General features: G+C 49.1%; 1 protein-coding gene across 2 annotated transcripts; it reads left to right on the forward strand.

Moving 5' to 3' along the window:
• The first annotated feature begins 63 nt into the window (after positions 1 to 63).
• Positions 64 to 14,420, forward strand: LOC139060861 (uncharacterized). 2 transcript variants are annotated; one of them, XM_070540108.1, is made up of 8 exons: positions 64 to 362; positions 458 to 537; positions 2,431 to 2,665; positions 4,812 to 5,086; positions 9,666 to 9,728; positions 10,870 to 11,025; positions 12,184 to 12,241; positions 12,708 to 14,420. In XM_070540108.1, the coding sequence occupies exons 3-8, from the start codon at positions 2,544 to 2,546 to the stop codon at positions 14,257 to 14,259; spliced, it is 2,226 nt and encodes a 741-aa protein (XP_070396209.1). In that variant the 5' UTR covers positions 64 to 362; positions 458 to 537; positions 2,431 to 2,543; the 3' UTR covers positions 14,260 to 14,420. The 2 variants fall into 2 exon arrangements, with proteins under 2 accessions (XP_070396209.1, XP_070396210.1); XM_070540109.1 differs by lacking the exon at positions 9,666 to 9,728.
• Positions 14,421 to 17,198: the final 2,778 nt, after the last annotated feature.

Genomic DNA, 17,198 nt, shown 5'->3' on the forward strand with positions numbered 1-17,198 from the left:
CATTTTATTTACGGTACCGAACAACCGTGCGATTTTTATTAGTTGCGGTGTCGGCGTTTCACTAGAATTACATAAGACTGCACGCGCACCGAACCTATGGGCGACTTAGGCTTATCTAGCTGTTAAGATTTTTTTTTAATTCTTTCGCAGTGCTATGCGATATCAAAATTTCTGCGTAAGCAGGCTCTGAGAATTCAACATTGATTGGTATTTACTATATCGAAGCAATCCAGGCTCATCTATGGCGGCGTTTTTCCCCAGTGACCATATGCCCACCGCCGAGGTTCTTACCACCATCATGGGAGTCACTGTTACCGTAATGAATCTTTACAAGCTCGCCGTGTCCATCACTGGATTTGAAGGTAAGTGGCCCAGTTGACTGCATTCGTTTGGGCATCCCTCGTAGCCATGTGTGACATTTTATTTTCCTTTTTTTTTCTCCACTCTGTGCCCGCAGAAGTTGAAGATTGGCCTCTGTGGCACCACATATCTGGGCTTACGGAAGCGTTCAATTACATCGCCCTAGCCATTTGCATGGTGAGCGCTGATGGCCTCGTCACCTTTTTTTGCTCTATCGACTGCGTAATTTCAGCAGATGTGCACCACTAACGTTGCCTTGAACACAGTACGTAGACAGAATCCTTTTTAGTTTTTCTTCAGGGGGTGGGGAAACGCACTCATCCGGGTCCGGGGTTGGGTGGCTGGGCAGGCGGGTGTTGTCACACGCCGCATCATGCTACGTATCCTAGTACACAGAAATATCGGAGGGGGGAAGGGGAGGGCCACGTGTCCCGTTATTACATATGTTGGAGCTCCGTAAAGCCGCATTATGTCAAAAATAAAGTCTCATTCTAGTATTCGTGCTCAAATACGTCTCTCAATAGGGACACGATAAAGAGAAAAAAAATATGTTATCTGGATTAGTAAATTACACTTCTACAATACCAATAAGAAAGCAACCACTCTTGCCATGAGCAGAGGAATTGATAAGTCAGAAAAAAAAAATAAAGACGGGTGGCGACGCCGCCTTGAGATTCCCGCACTAAGCTCGCCATTACGTCATCGACTTAGATGGCGTCTGCTAGGGCCCAGTTACTTTTTTTTATCGGCAAAAAACGACCATATTGTGTTCTAAAAAGAAAGACACAGACTGAACTTGAACTAGCTTCAAGAACACTGATTCGCAACGGCCCAAATACGAAAAAAAAAAAGTGAATTCCAGAACAGTGTTTGCCTGAGCCCGTCGGTATAGCACAATTGGTTTCCAGCAGAAGGTTCTGACACAGGCAGGAGGAGACGTCTACGCACGCTGGACTAGCAACTGAATGTTTATTGCTGATTTGCAACATTTCTTTTTATAGCACAAAATAGCCAATGTCCTTTTTTTTTTGTCATGTCGATTATCCGACTCCTAAGGTTGAAATATCTTACTTATCTTACATTGAAATCCGTGACGTCACACTGGCGTACCAACGCCGTGGTTTCGGCAGGAAATAGAAAAAAAATTGAAATATGACCTTCATTTTCACTCCTAATCAGCCTATAACTGCTATAACTGCGAAATTCGCGCAAATATAGTTCTTTAGGAATGCGTTATCAGTCTAGTTTCTCTTTAGTGCCCCTTTATTTCCTGAATACACACCGCGAACTAATTTGCACCCCTAAACGTCCTTGATTGTGCAAATCAGTGTCCAACTCAAACCATTATGCCCGTTGAGGGTGTATGGGTGCGAGTTATCGACAGAAAGCACCCTTAAGGGTGCAGGTCGGCTTAAAATTTACACTATAAAACAAAAAATTACTCCCTTTGGGTTGTATCTTGCCACACAACAATAAACGTCATCTCTCTTGTCCTCACTTCCTTCCTTTAACGCTGTAAGCCCGGTACTCCCCAGTAACGAACGGCATGCGCGTTATCAGCATGACAGCATTCCCGACAGGAAAGTAGCAGACGCGGCGTTTTCAAGAAAGGAAACGCAAGCAAGGCGGATGACGATTATCGTTGTGTGGCAGATATACACCCCAAAGGGTGTACCTTTGTCTAAGAGTGTATATAGTCGCATCCACGTGTGACACTGTGTCGTCGCTGTAGAGCGCTTCTGTAATTTCTTTGTGTGAAATGGATGCAGCTACATGTAATGTTGATAAAATGAATGTGAAGTCGTGCAGAATGTTTAAGTGTCAACAAAGTTCGCGAATCAGGTGTTCACACACAAAAGAGGGAGAGGGTAAAGGTAGGGTAAAGAGAGGGTAAAACGGTAAGCTCGATGCGAAAAATTATCGACAACGTATTCGCCGAAAAAAAGAAGTGCATTTCCGGGTCAGAATAGGAGCCGAAAAGGTACGTCCGAATTTTTTGAAAAATGAAAATCGAGATCTCAGATCGTGAACTATAAAACGGCCTGTGCGTATACCCGCTGTCACTTGCAGGGGATGATGATCAACGAAGTCAACGACCACTCGGAGATCATCCTGGCCAACCTCGAGCAAGCGGTCTAGAGGCGAGGGTCCTAACCCGGACCGGAGCCTCAGGTTAGACCGTCATGGCGTTATTGGGACCCGTATCGTTGCAGTTCATCCTCATCAGTGTGAGCGGCATTGTGGACACTGCGCGCCTCTTCGCGGCCGAGTACGGCACTCCGGTCAGGTTGCCGTGCGATGAAAAGTGAGTAAATATCATCATCGTCGTCGTCGTCATCATCATCATCAACCTGGCTACGCCCACTGCAGGGCAAAAGCCCCTTCCATACTTCTCCAACTACCCCAGTCATGTGCTAATTGAGGCCATGTTGATCCTGCGAACTTCTTAATCTCATCCGCCCACCTAACTTTCTCTCTCTCTCTCTCTTATCTAGAGTAAATATACAGGGTTAATAAAGGAGAAAGTGAGACATCCACCCAAACAGAGCTAAGTGCCACAAAGGAAACCCATACGGGTTCCTCGAACGAAAAGCTTCGCAGTTGAAAGATTCGTCCTGGTCCGGCACTCGAACCCGGGACCACCGCCTTTCCGGGGCAGGCGCTGCACCGCGGTTGCCGCGGAAAGGCGGTGGTCTCGACCTCACATCGACCTCACACGACCTCTAATCGTGATTTTGGCGCTGAGCACTTGAGCGCAACATGAACGGAACAACTTGAGCTGTTCCAACAATGACAGTGATCACATGACCTCCTAGAACTGTTCCCGCGCCGCCAGATCGCGGAGGCCATGGGAACGCCATCAACATGCTGACCAAACTTGCCAACCGTGCCGGGAGAGCGCGAAAATTCGCGAGGAGGGCAACCATATATAGGAGTTCTGTGGGGTAACTCTGATTTTGCTTCTATTTTGAACTTTTGCTCTGACCGATAACTTGGGTTTGTGTGGGTCAATTTTCCTTTCGCTCTGTCTTCTGTGACATGCTGAGAATAGATGTAGAACAAGAAATGGTGACCCGAAAACAGCGTTGCAGGTCCCCTTGAAAGATCCCGTTCGGCATATTGCATAAGGTATCACAGGTGATTAAGGTAAAATTCACGTGCCAACACCCACCGCCGTAGCTATGGTGTTCCGCTTCTGAGCACGAGATGGCGGGTTGGAGCCCCGTCCCCTAAAACCCCTTAAACTTCGTAAAGTAGCGCCACTCTCCTCCTCCGCCTTCCCTCCTCCTCGTCTCTGCTCTCTTTCACGACCCCACCTCGACCGTGGCGCCGCCTACACTGCTCGAGCGTAGCAACGGCGCCAACATGCGCTCCTCGCCACTCCGCAGACGCTTCTCGAGCGAAAATGGCGCTGATGCACGGCGCGATGGCCCACGTGATGCTATGAGGCCAATCGCGACGCGGCGTCGGCCTCGACCAGAGCGCGCGAGGAGGAGGCGGCATTCTTCAAAGCGTGGGACTACTTTACGAAGTTTGAGGGGTTTCACCAGCCCCATCGGCCGCATTTCGGTGGGGGCGAAACGTGTAAACGCGCGTGTATACTTAGAGTTAGCCGCACGTTAAGGAACTCCAGGTGGTCAAAGTCAATTAGGAGTACCCTCACCACGGCGTGCCTCATAATAATATCGTGATTTTGGCACGTAAAACCCCAGAATCTAATTTCACTGTAATCGTGACGCATAGGATGAGAGGGTGAGCGACTTGGAACCGATGGCCTGCGTACTGCAGGGGATATGTATGGAGGAGGTGTGTTGTGAGGCAGTGATCGAGGGTGCTTGAAAAGCAGCAAAGCGGCGGCGAACGTCAACTGCTGTCAAACTGGATACTGATGATGGATACGATTAAATATGATGATGTCGTAAGAGTAATGTGTTAATGTAGTCGCACGATACTGATTGATGCGTGTTCCAGGTATAGACGTATTCTCATTATGTTGATGTCGGATATATATATATATATACTTTGCACCGTTGCTGCACTGAGTGACGTAATGCTCTTTCCTAGTTTACTTCCTACCTTCATGGTCGCCACTGATATATGTACTTCTGCTGTACACTCTTACAAAAAGTTAACACCCTTTGGGGCGTATCTTGTCCCGCAACAATGATCGCCACCTGTCTTGCCCGCATTTCTTTTGTCGAATGGTGCGAGCCCGGTACTTCCAAGTCACGAAAGGCATGCGCGTTATCAGCGTGGCACAGCATTCTCGACAGGAATGTAGCGAGCGCAGCATTTTCAAGAAAGGAAGCGCAGGCAAGGCAGGTTACTATTATTGTTGTGGGACAAATAAACACCCCAAAGGAGGGTGCAAGTGTTTTAAGAGTGTAAATGTAAATCGGTGGGGTGCCGCTCCAACGCACCTTGAAATCGGCTTTGTCTGCGACGTACAGCGTCGAGGCTCCCGACGAGGTCAGCGCTCTGTCGGCGTTTGACGCCGTCTGGACGGATCCCAGGGGCGTCACGCTTAATGGCGGCGGCGGCGGTGACGACGACCTGGGCTCCAGCGCCGCCGAGCTCCGTGGCGATCCGTGGGTGGACGCCTTCAGCGGAGACCTGTCGCTGGCCGCCGTGGACTTCGATGACGCCGGCGATTACTCGTGCAGCGGGCGCTACGCCGACGGCGATGCGCTCACGGAGCCGCGGGAGTCCAAGCACATCCTACAGGGTGTGTGCGCATGCGCAAATCCAGCCGCGATAGAAATATAGACAGAGACAGACGATACTTTAGAGCGAATTGTTAGTGATTACGGAGTCCACTCTTGACCGAAGTCATCTATGGACCGGGGAAGCTGGGTTTGTAGTGGTAATTAAGGGCCAACTCAGATAAGGGACGCATTCTCGGACGGTCACTTTTTAGAAGACCACTTTCAGTGCGCGCTTATTGGCTGATTGAGCACAGCCGCTCGAATCGTCCAACGCGTCGTGCATTATATGCACGTCACGCGAAAGTGATCGTCCGAGAATACGTCTCCAGATGGCGTCCTGGAGCCTTGCCTGGTCGCTATAAAGGCTGCAGGACGGTGTCCAGGACAACTTAATTGGCCTCGTTAAGAAAGAATGTTCAACTACACGCATTCATGAGAGCTTCACGTTTAAGTTTTTGCACCGCCAAACTGCAATGAAGCCCCCCGCCCCCTCCCGTTTTCTTTTTCTTTTTATCGGCAAATAGGCCCTAGCAGACGCTTGTCGAAATCTATAACGTCATCGGTACCTGGCGCGGGAACTTCAAGATTGGACTCGTCGAACCTCTTTTTTTTTTGTGCTTGCGTGTTTTTCTCCCTTCCCAAGCATTTGTTTTAGGTAATATTGACCCTACGCGCCGTGGTTGCTAAGTGGCTATGGTGTTGGGCTGCTGAGAACGAGGTCGCGGGATCGAATCCCGACCAATGCGGCCGCATTTCAATGGGGGCGAAATGCGAAAACACCCGTGCACTTAGATTTAGGTGCACGTTAAAGAACCCCAGGTGTTCAAAATTTCCGGAGTCCTCGGCGTGCCTCGTAATCAGAAAGTGGTTTTGGCACGTAAAACCCCGTAATTTAAATATCAACCCTGTAATCAGCACTTGAGCATTGTAACGTACCAATAGATATACGCTTTCTTATTGTCGAGGGCTCCTCTCTAGGCCTGCGTCACGCAAACGGCGGGCATGGCATGCAAGGGGCGTTCACCTTGGGTTGACTGTAGCGGATAAGGCATTTTGCGGTGTTTACAAACGGACAGCCTTGAAAGCTTCCGGTTCCTTGCCACCAGAAATAGCGCGCTCGTGGGAAAGACAATCGCGTGCTGGTGTAGTACGCCTGCAAAAGAGAAAATCTGCAGGAGATTCTCAACAGTTTTCCTTTCCTCGTGAAACATAGTTCCAGCGCACAACTGAACAAGGACGAGGAGAGAAAGACAACACGAACGCCGGTAATAGGCGTTCCAAAGTTGCCTGTCAGATTCACTGTTAACTACTTGAAGAGCAAAGATCTTAACCTATTAGTTGGGGACAAAGAGGGCGGCTTTGTTGTGATGCCAAAAGGCCTGTTTCTACAGAAGGCAAATGAGGCTATCGCAAAAAACTTTGTCCCAGTGAATGTGTCGTTAGCTAAAGTGAAGAAAAAGGCTATTGCTTTATGTGGAGAGCTCAACCTAGCAAAATTAAGAAAGAGCATCAACGCTGCTGACATTTTGTCTTTGAGTGTTTTCTTCACTGTAAAGACCCACAAGGAATCTGTTCCAACCGGCGTTCGTGTTGTCTTTCTCTCCTCGTCCTTGTTCAATTGTGCGCTGGAACTATGTTTCACAATGCTAATCATAACCAACTAGCCCAGCTGTCCATACTTAGCGATATTCCTTTCCTCGGCAGCTCACCACATACATATCATATTGACCGCCAATAAAGACAGGGACAGCAGAAGAGAACACGAAAACAACACGGGCGGTGTCCCCTTCCGCTGTCCCCGTCTTTATTTGCGGTCAATGTGATACGCAGTAAACACCGACTAGGCCAAACTGAAGTTCTTCTGAAGCTCACCACAATCTTACGAATCGCCTTTCTTGTAAGTCACAAAGCAAAAAAAAAGTACATAGTTGAATTTGAGGCATTTGCCACGTTACCTTTATTTGAAATGTAAAAAAAAAAAGCCTCCCGTTCGTAATGTGTCATTTCACTTACGTCGCGGCTATGCACAACTGGCAAAGATCGGAGCGGGATAAGCTCAACGCATTAATCAGGAAGGCAATCAAAAGAGCTCTCGGCCTCCCCATATACACTCACACGGAACGCTTACTTCAACTTGGCATGCATAACACGCTAGAGGAAATAGCGGAAGCACAGGAGAGGGCCCAGTTCGTCAGGTTATCTACCACACAAGCTGGAAGACTCATCTTACAGGAGCTGGGCGTTCCCCCCACAGTAATCAAAACAAAGTTCTGTAGCATCCCTCGAGAGCAGCGGGACCGCATCATTGTCGCCCCGATCCCACGAAACGTCCATCCAGAGCACAACGTGGGAAGACGTCGGGCGCGCGCGAAGGCTCTCCTGGAAAAGGCTCGTGAACGGGCTTCGGAGAACAGTTTCGTAGACGCAGCCCGCTACGCCGACGGACAGGCCTTCGCTGTAGTTAGCGTAGATCATGAAAGGCAAATAACAAACGCAATCTCGATTCGGACGACGTCCTCTGAGATCGCAGAGCAGGCTGCAATAGCGATGGCCTTATTGGACGACAAGAGGACAACAATCTACAGTGACTCCATATCAGCTGTTAGGGCATTTGCCAAAGGTACCATATCCGAGCTGGCCCTAAGGATACTAGGAAGCAAGGAGATCAAGCCACACACATTGATCTGGTTTCCAGCCCACATGGGACAGATCGAGGGTGCCCCGCCCAACCTCAACGAGTCGGCACACGGAGCTGCGCGAGGGATCATCAACCGCGTAGCTACCGGGCAGCCTGACGCTGGGGGTACTGACAATCGGGACTCTCCTTCATCCTACACCGAAATTACTAAGCACTTTTATTTGGCTCGGAGGATCTACCCCCTCCCACATTGCAAACTCAATAGACCTCAAGCTTTGACACTCAGGCTTCTACAGACGGGGGTTTACCCAAACCCCCTACTTCTTCACAAGGTGTACCCCGAAATTCAAACAACAAATGCATGTGCACTTTGCAATGATTTAGCGAGTTTACCTCACATGCTCTGGCGATGTCCCGCGTTACACAGCGATAAAAACAACACTTCTTCACGTTGGGATGCGGTCCTACACAGCCCCAACCTCGAAGAACAGTTATGGGCTGTCCAACGGGCCCGCGACGCGGCGGAGAGACTCGGCCTCTCTGTCCCGACGTGGGAGCGGCCCGCTGCGCGCTAGTGCGCGCCCTAAAGGACCCTAATAAAGTTTTTCATCCATCCATCCATCCCGTAGGTAACTGAACTAACTTGAAAACGCGTTTTCTGTTTTTATCTTTTTTTCCTGGCATAGACCGATGGGACGCATGTCCGAGAGTTTCTTGTGGCGCATGACTCAGTGCGGTTATATGTCGTTCGCAAAGCCGCTTGTATACAGGAGGTACACAGGAAGACGTTAGCTGATATCCTGTGGATCACTTAAGTTGCTATCTTTGAGCACGGTGGGCCATCGGAACGGAAAAACATGGCGTGTTTCCAGCGCACGGTCAAAACAGCAGCTAATATATAGACGAGGCCCAGACGGCGGTGCTGTACTAAAGTTTATTCCGAAGCTCGTGGCCTGTGCCAATTCCGTCCCGTTTACCTGCCCGTGGACCGCGAACTAAGCAGCAATGCTTACTAACTTGCCTAACAAGACGTGTTGATTGCTGGGCGAGTTAGTGAATGGTAAGCATGTGGCGTAGGCAGGAACATTTTTGCTCTTTGTGTGCGTGCTTGGAGGGGGGGAGGCATGTTCCCGGCGTGACCCTCCCCCCCCCCTCCTGTTCTCGCCCCTGACGGTAAAGAATAAATTAAAGAGGCCCAAAAAAAGAAAAAAAAACTAAAGGCATTGAGAAAACAGGGATATTGCACGAGTACTGCTGTTCCCTGTCCGTGTCTTTTACTGCTCTCCTTTAATAAATTCCTAACATACACTAACTATGCATGTCGTGTGAATTGACGGTCGCTCGTATAGCGTTAGTGTACATGCACCGTACCTTGCATCACATAGCGTTGACGAAGGAAGCTCCGAGCTGAGTAGACGTCCCCGAAGGATAACGCGAAACACGCTGCATAAGTGACACAGGCCACATAATTTCCTATACAACTGGAATAATGGATTATATTGGTATACACTGCATAGCTGCTGAAACTACGGTTAGCATACACGGATTGGTTTAATCGTTAGACTCTTTGGTGGCTTCAGAAGTTCTTCAGAAGAACAGCTCTTCAAGACGGGAAACAAAGGAGGAACCACACACACACCGCAGTGTGTTGTTGAAAATGTTAACTTTGCCAAATTACAAAGCCGTTCGAAACCAAGAGAAGGAAGTTTATGTAAAAACAAGCAGCGGCGTAGCCGGAATTCCTCCTCTTATTCTTTTTTTTTTCCTGGGGCGGTGGGAGGGGATGGATAAACGAACTTTGCCAGTGCGTTTATCTCGGTTGCTGCAGTGTACCAGTTTTTGATTATCTATACCGGTCGGCCTTCGATAGGGGCGAGAATCGAACCCGTAACAGTGGCCGGGACATTCGTGACTTGTTTCTTTTCCCTAGATAATCTCAACCCGATGTCTTTTCTCCCTAGTGTACGAAACGCCCGTGGCTGGACTGTGCGAGTGCGGCTGCGAGCTCATCGGGAACGTGTGCCGTGAGTTGCTGCAGCGGGGCATATGCATGGGGTAGTGGGGCGCTTAATAACAACTGAAGCTTACTGTGACGCACGCACACACACACACACACACACACACACACACACACACACACAAACACACACACACACACACACACACACACACACACACACACACACACACACACACACACACACACACACACACACGCACACACACAGTGTTGTCCTGGAGAAGGCACCTTTACTTAGGTTCGATCTGGTTTTATCTACTTGCTTATATTTCTTCTTTTTATTTGTTACAGCATGCCGACCTTATTGTTGAAGTACGATTGACGTTTGTTATATTTTTAAATTTTTCTGCAAATTGCAACGCTTCATCTTATTTTAAAGGTCATATTTTGTTTACTTAACAATAACTATCCTTTGCCTGCGTTGCAGTGCCCAGTAGCCACAAGAAATTCTTCTCCATTGAAACCCTTCTATGCATTAATATAATCTGAAGCATATATATATATATATATATATATATATATATATATATATATATATATATATATATATATAACGAGAAGAAAGGGGGTTAACCGAGGGACCCGATATTTATTAGTCATATAATGAGAAGCCAACAAACACTGACACCAAGTGCAACATAGGGGAAATTGCATGTGCTTAATAAATGAAATAAAGTAATGATAAATTAATGGAAATTAAAGTGGATGAAAAAACAACTTGCCGCAGGTGGGAACCGAACCCACAACCTTCGCATGTCGCGTGCGATGCTCTACTGGTGTCGCGTGCGATGCTCTACCAGTAGAGCATCGCACGCGACATGCGAAGGTTGTGGGTTCGGTTCCCACCTGCGGCAAGTTGTTTTTTCATCCACTTTAATTTCCATTAATTTATCATTACTTTATTTCATTTATTAAGCACATGCAATTTCCCCTATGTTGCACTTGGTGTCAGTGTTTGTTGGCTTCTCATTATATAGTCGCTTTATAAGAAGCCACATGGGAATGCCATCCGGCGTATGGCTTTGAATTTATGGCCAGAGGGGGCACACTTTTCTAAAACCTGCGGGCCTTCTTTCAGTGGGCACCCAAGGGGCTTTAGGCACACGTCGGCTGACCTGCCCCCTGGTGCCTGTTTCTGAACGCAGTGGCGTGCAGCCCGGGTCAGTACGGGAAGAGCGGCGTCTGCCACCTCTGCGCCGTGGGCAGTTTCAACGAGCGCCACGGCGCCGTCTGCTGCCAGCGCTGTCCCTTCCTCTACGTCACATGGGGCCGTGGCGCCACGTCACGGCAAGAGTGTTCCGGTGCGGCCGTCACAGCTTCTTTCATCTAAGCACATCAGCGAGGTGGCGCGTCAGTAGATGTGTAGGTTAGCAACCTCGATCCGAGGTGTTAAGGCGGGAAAAGAGGTGCGCAAAAGTTGCCTGCACTGCCGCCCCTACCTGCCCAACTCCTATAGTCTACAGAGTGTACAGTTTTTCTGTATACAGTTTGCCTATACACTAACTAGTAAAAAAAATGACCAACCCTTCCCCTACCGGTAAATGTGGGTAAACGAAGCTTGTCCTGCGTGCACCTGACTTTCGTCACGGGTCAGTAACCCACATGTAACGGTGCCGGATTGCTTCGGCTACCCGTGCCCTCAGATCAGTATCTTCTCGTTGCTATCGGATTGACTGGGCTTGGGTGGCTCTAACAGCTGGATCGGCGCGCCGACGGCGAGCCCTTTTACTGGCTTCTCGCCGCCACTCGTCAACAGCTGCCTATTCCTCGAGGGAACGCACAACGTCCCATACGTTTTCCGACACTAAATTGAACGAAACCGGCGGGCACTACGCGCGATACTCTTTTCTGCCCTTTCCTTCCCCGGCAGAAGCAAAACGGCTCTGATTGGTTGCACGCGTGGCGATGAGCGCGCGCCTATGCAGCTGGAATCCTTGTTAAGGACTCAGGCTCCGGCACTGGCGCAGCTGTCAACTTATCAAACCGCCCTTTCCCGCAACTGCTCTGCTCTGGGAGCAACTGGGTTTTTTGCGTGACCACGACAACGCCACCGAAACTTGTGAGCCAATACAAGCTCCGCTTGAAAAGTATACAAAAAATTATATAGTAAGCAGTGTGTTCAGTTGGGGCTGGTTGGTTCATCTTTAGAATAAAAATAGGAACAGCGCTCTGTCCTGTTTACTCGCTCGTCCTGTGCTGCGCTGTTCCTATTTTCATTATTGAGTAAGCGTTGTCATCTTACAGCGCCGGCGCTTTTCATTTTTTACTGCGATAACTGTTAAGGGCTGTCATCTACTTTTTTCACCCTGAACTCGCTATGTGTTGGTGGTGTTCCAATAATGTGTGCTGGTCGCAGCGCGCAGTTTCCCCGACCACAAAGCTCCCTTGAATGCGGTGTGATAACGCGTTCGACAGTCGAGTATTTTTATTGCAATGCCTGTCTAACAAATTTGTTCCAGGTGTCCTTCACGACTTCCTGATCGGCTTGGCGGTCCTGGCTTGCCTCTCCATAAATCTGTAATTACATACACATTTGGTTTTAAAGCGAACAGCTTTCTTTGGCTACTCGGGCAGTTTTCTGGATTAGTGGACGCCGGGTATCTTGCATGAAAGCAGAATCCTTCCATTTGATTATAGTGAGGAGAGAGAAGCACCAGAGCACGGGGAGGAGGGGGAGCGTTCCCTGATTGGTCTCCACCAGCGTCCGCGTCATGCATGACGTCATTTCCTGAAGAGCGGCCGCCGACGGGGCTGACTTTGTTACGGATTTGACGCCCGAAAAGCGTAGTGTCCTTTGAGTCTTTCTGGTTCTGCGGTGGGACTTGGGTCATTCACGTATAAGGGCAATTCAGCGGGATAAGAAATCTATTCGCGTACTTAGATGATCGTATTTGAGGGTTTCTGCATAAAAACTTTTTATTCTATGCACAGAAAAAATAATATGTATATAACATTTTGCCATTGCGGCTGCTTGCTGTTTCAGGTACGCGCTTTTCAAGTTTTCCGGACCCATTGTCCTCGACTCCCTGTGCGAGTACGTCTTCAAAGAAGCTAACGCCTCGAAGTTAGGGCCGGGCGCCGATGTCTCCGACGATGCGTCGGACGGCGGCATGCCAGAAGACGTCTTCGACGGCATCTCGAGGTTCATCACCCGCCTCAAGAAACGCAAGTTGCCGGAAGCCTTGGGTGAAGATATTCCTCTTCTGCCCGCTTCAGAGTCGGCCGGCGATCCAGAACGCTCGGACGATGACGACGAGCTCGTCGTCTGCTACAATCATGACGCGTCGCCCGAAGCAGCAGACGATGTTCCGGGGATCGTGCCAGAGCGTCCCCTTCGGCATCCGGAATTTCCTAGCGTGATTGGATCCGGAGCGGCATCCGGTGAGGACGTTTTCACCGGCCCCGAACGCTCCATCAGCGAACAGGACAGTACTTCGCCAGAAAGAGGGGCCTCCGGGAGCCTCTCAGATGTCGCGCTCGTCGGAAGTCCCGAGCAAGATTGGATCTCGTCTGGCAGACGACGGTGGATCGGCCGCTATGACGTCACAGTTGCGAGGACGCCGATTTGTGAGGGACGTCTCCATATGGCCACCGCGTTAGCGGACGGTCTTTCCGAGCGAAGCAGTGGGACCTCGTCGCTACCGGAACAGCGTGCGACGTACGACATCTTCGTCGGGCGTTGGTCGAGCACCGAGACAGCGGACGCCGCCAGCAACGTGTCGTTCTTGTCAGACGACTCTCGAAGTTGCCCTACGGGCGCGAATGCTTACGGTACCTCCCAACGCGAAAGTGGCAGCAGTAAACGGCTCGAAGACCCTCAATTTCACTGGGGACCGCCGCGCCCGCCACTCACTGCAACAACTTTAGCGGAAGCGAATTCTTCGTCGGATGGTGCCAGTAGCTCAGCGGCACCTTGGGAATTTCGTTCCGGGCATTGTGAAACGAAAAGCGCACAACAGTCAGCGAGCTACGTCGACGTTAAACCCACGTCTGAAAAAATTCCTAACCCGAGCTCGCGTGGAGACAAAAAATTGGCTTCTGGGAAAACACGTCACGAGGAAACAGGTGAACGTGGAAGAGCGGTTCCATCGAAGTTAACTCTCAGCCCCGATAGTTCAGCGCCCGTTGTGTGGATTGATGACGTATGTGAACGTGGAAGAGCGGTTCCATCGAAGTTAACTCTCAGCCCCGATAGTTCCGCGCCCGTTGTGTGGATTGATGACGTATCTTCAGAAAACGACCAATCCGAGGGGACGAGCGCACGGACACGTGACAGGGCTGTTTCGTCGACGGCGAACCGCGCGCGTGCGGTCCAAGGGTTACGTCACAGCGACGGAGAACAGACGTGCATCACAGAAACCGGCGAGAGCGGCTACTTGTTGTCCTCAGTGGCCGGCTCGTCTTCCGAGACGACTGGAATTACGGTTCGTGATGAGGTTGAATTCAGGGAACCGGGCAGCAGAAAGGCCAGAGCGACAAAAGAAGCGAACGCACTTTCGAGGCAGAAGTTGTTCCGGAACGATCCAGACGCTTGACTAACTTCGCCAAAGCTTTTGAAGGGCTCGTCTTACACTGTGCCGCATTCTCAAGCGTCTGTCTCCGTTTTTTGTCAAAGAGCTGTCGTCGAACCTGCCGAACCTAGCGCGATACTTGAATACTATAGTTGAATAAACGATGACTAAAATGCGAAAGCATATCCAGTTGACTCGCGTTAATTTGATCTCGGTTAATTCGACTTTTCGCTTAATTCGAACGCACTGAACTGTCGCGGCGACTAATAGCACGTTGCTATGGGAGAAAACATCGTTTAATTCGAACTCAAAAGCATGCCACTTTGGTTAATTCGACATGCAGTGGTTACGATAAGGTTGAAAATACAAGAAACTCAGCATATGATACTACTGTTTCTTTTATGCTTTAGTGACTGACGCTCCTTCCGCCCATGTGTAGCAATTCGTTGCCGCTTGTTTTGTGTCGTGTCACACTGAGGCAGCATTTAAACATGACGGTGCTCTTCGCCTTATAACGCCTTATGCTTGTTGAATCGCGCTTCAAAACAAGATGCAAAAAGACGTTACAGGCTACTTCAAGCAGTAAAAGAAATATTTGGATTCGTCCAGTTTGCTGCCGCTTAATTGGACTTTTCGCCTAACTCGACCAACCTTGTGGTCCCGCAAGGGTCTCATTAATGGGAGTCGATTGATCTGTGTAGTTAAAAGCACGCGATTCACGAATCAACGGCACGAAAACGTGCGGGCTTTTCGACAGTCACATTAAATATGGGGAAACTCCACATCCTAGTTTATTTTAATTTAACGAAAGACGATACTGAAATGTTGCATAGCGACGAAATTTCATTCCTAGAGGCGCCTAGCTTCAGCTTGCCGGTCTAACTCCAATTTACCTATTACGGAAGGAAGGAAGGAAATCAACTTTATTCGAGGTCCTGCAGGCCACGAGAGCTTTTGGCTCTCATGGAGTGGGCGTCTCCCACGACGGAACCGGGAGGTTGAGTTTCCTGGCGGCGTCGTGGACCTGCCGGACGGCCTAGAGTTGGGGAGCGAGTTCTTCGTTCCAGATTGCTTCTTCAAACTTGCGCTTGTCCTGTTCGCAGTTTATGTGAGCTTGCGAGCACGGCCAGAGTAAATGATAGACGTTAAAAACGAAAAACGCAGAACTGCTTTCGTCAGACAACTGCTGAACTAATGTGAATAACCGATAAGTGCTGGACCGATATGAGTGGAATATTGTTGCATTAAATCGAGAAGTCTTAATTGTAGCGCAGTAGGAAGGAAAATTTTTATACGGCTTCAAATTTCTTTTTTATTTTTGCAAAATAGCCGGAAATCGTAATATTTGTAGAACACGAATGGGCCCAAATATTAAATCTACTCCTTAAAATAGGTAGATGCTTTTTATATATCTGCTTTTAAATGTAACAAACCTAATCAGAACCGTTGCAGCGGATTTCGAGAAAAACTATTTCCCACGTATTTAGGTAGCAGAACCCGCGGTAAATCTTCTTATAAGCACGCGATACGTTTGCTTCTTGCGTTTCTCGAAGACGGCGGGTTATACCTCTCCAGTTGACTGCGAGACGTTTCTGTGGAGGCTAGTTTCTAAATGCTGAAAGTTAGTGCAGTGCGGGTGCTACCGCGACTAGGGCACGGTAAATGCAGGAAAACATTGCAACCCTACAAGGCGAACAGCCCATGAAAACGCCATATATGGAACACCAGGCAAGCATGACTCGCGCACCTCCTGTGTGGATGCACTACGTTCCCGGATGCACTACGTTCTCGGAGGCACTACGTTGTCGGAGGCACAAGGAACTACATTCTCGGAGGCCATGCATATCGCACGCCGCGTGCTGTGCACGCAGCTCCATCTCGAGGCCACGTGGTACAGAGTTTCGCAGTCGGTACGTGCCAGAGGTAATGTCCGCGGATCTCTTCTTACACTTCTTTACGGGGCTATAGACCAAATACCCGCAGCAGAACTCTTGAGCTGCTACCGAATGCGCGGGTTGCTGCATGGCAGACAGTGTTGAATCGTTCCTCTGACAACAGGGTTCCTCTCGCGCGCGGGAGGCAGCTCGTAAAGCTCTATGGCGTAGAGCTTTATAAGCTGCCTCCCGCGCGACTGCTGAAGTATGCTTCATTCAATCGTTGTTTGTAAGTTCTATCGTCTACTGTTCTTTATACAAGTCATTCACTCCTAAACCCTCTGTTGATAACAGTTAGGTATCAGCAACCAAAGTGAGACAATTACGGTGCGGCCAGCAGCAATTTTCATCTCTTCCTCTTTCTATTTTAAATCAAATAAACAACTAACTACTACTACTAGCAGTGGGCACGCCCTCTTTGTATGGATTCAGAATTTCAGATTCCGAACAGGTAGCCTTCTGAGTTACCGGAAAGAAAGATCAGCTTTGGCTACAAACGCTGAAATTGTACTCCTCTATCCCGCGGAAAGAGAAACACACTGGCACCAGGACTGTTTTTCGACTAGGTATTTTCCTGCCTTCGCCACGTACAAGGGCAGCATCAGCACATCGATCTCCTCCTGCATCAACTTCTCCTCTATGCTCTTTATTGTGACACCGTGCTGTGCACACCCTTGTGGAGGATAAGAGAAAGTGCGGACCAGAACTTTCTTCGGTGAAACAGTTAAGAAAAAAGCTTTTAAACGAACGATAAAAAGGTGTGTACGCGTGAAGAACTATCTGATGAGGATTGTAGTGTGGGCTTCTCCGCAATAACACAGTTGTGGTGGAAAAGCCGCACTCCTCGTCGGATCACGTTTAAGGTGTTGCCGTAGGAAATGCTGCGTTATGATAGAACTGCACATGCTGTTCGCATACTAGTTCTGTCAGGTTTTATACCGACAACTGTCCTTAAATGTTTTCGTTGCAATGTCGTTTATTTTGCAACAATAAATGTCTACGCAACGACGCGAAGGGACGGGACACAAC

The sequence above is a fragment of the Dermacentor albipictus genome, chromosome 6 (assembly GCF_038994185.2).
Source record: "Dermacentor albipictus isolate Rhodes 1998 colony chromosome 6, USDA_Dalb.pri_finalv2, whole genome shotgun sequence".
Classification (NCBI taxonomy): domain Eukaryota; kingdom Metazoa; phylum Arthropoda; class Arachnida; order Ixodida; family Ixodidae; genus Dermacentor; species Dermacentor albipictus.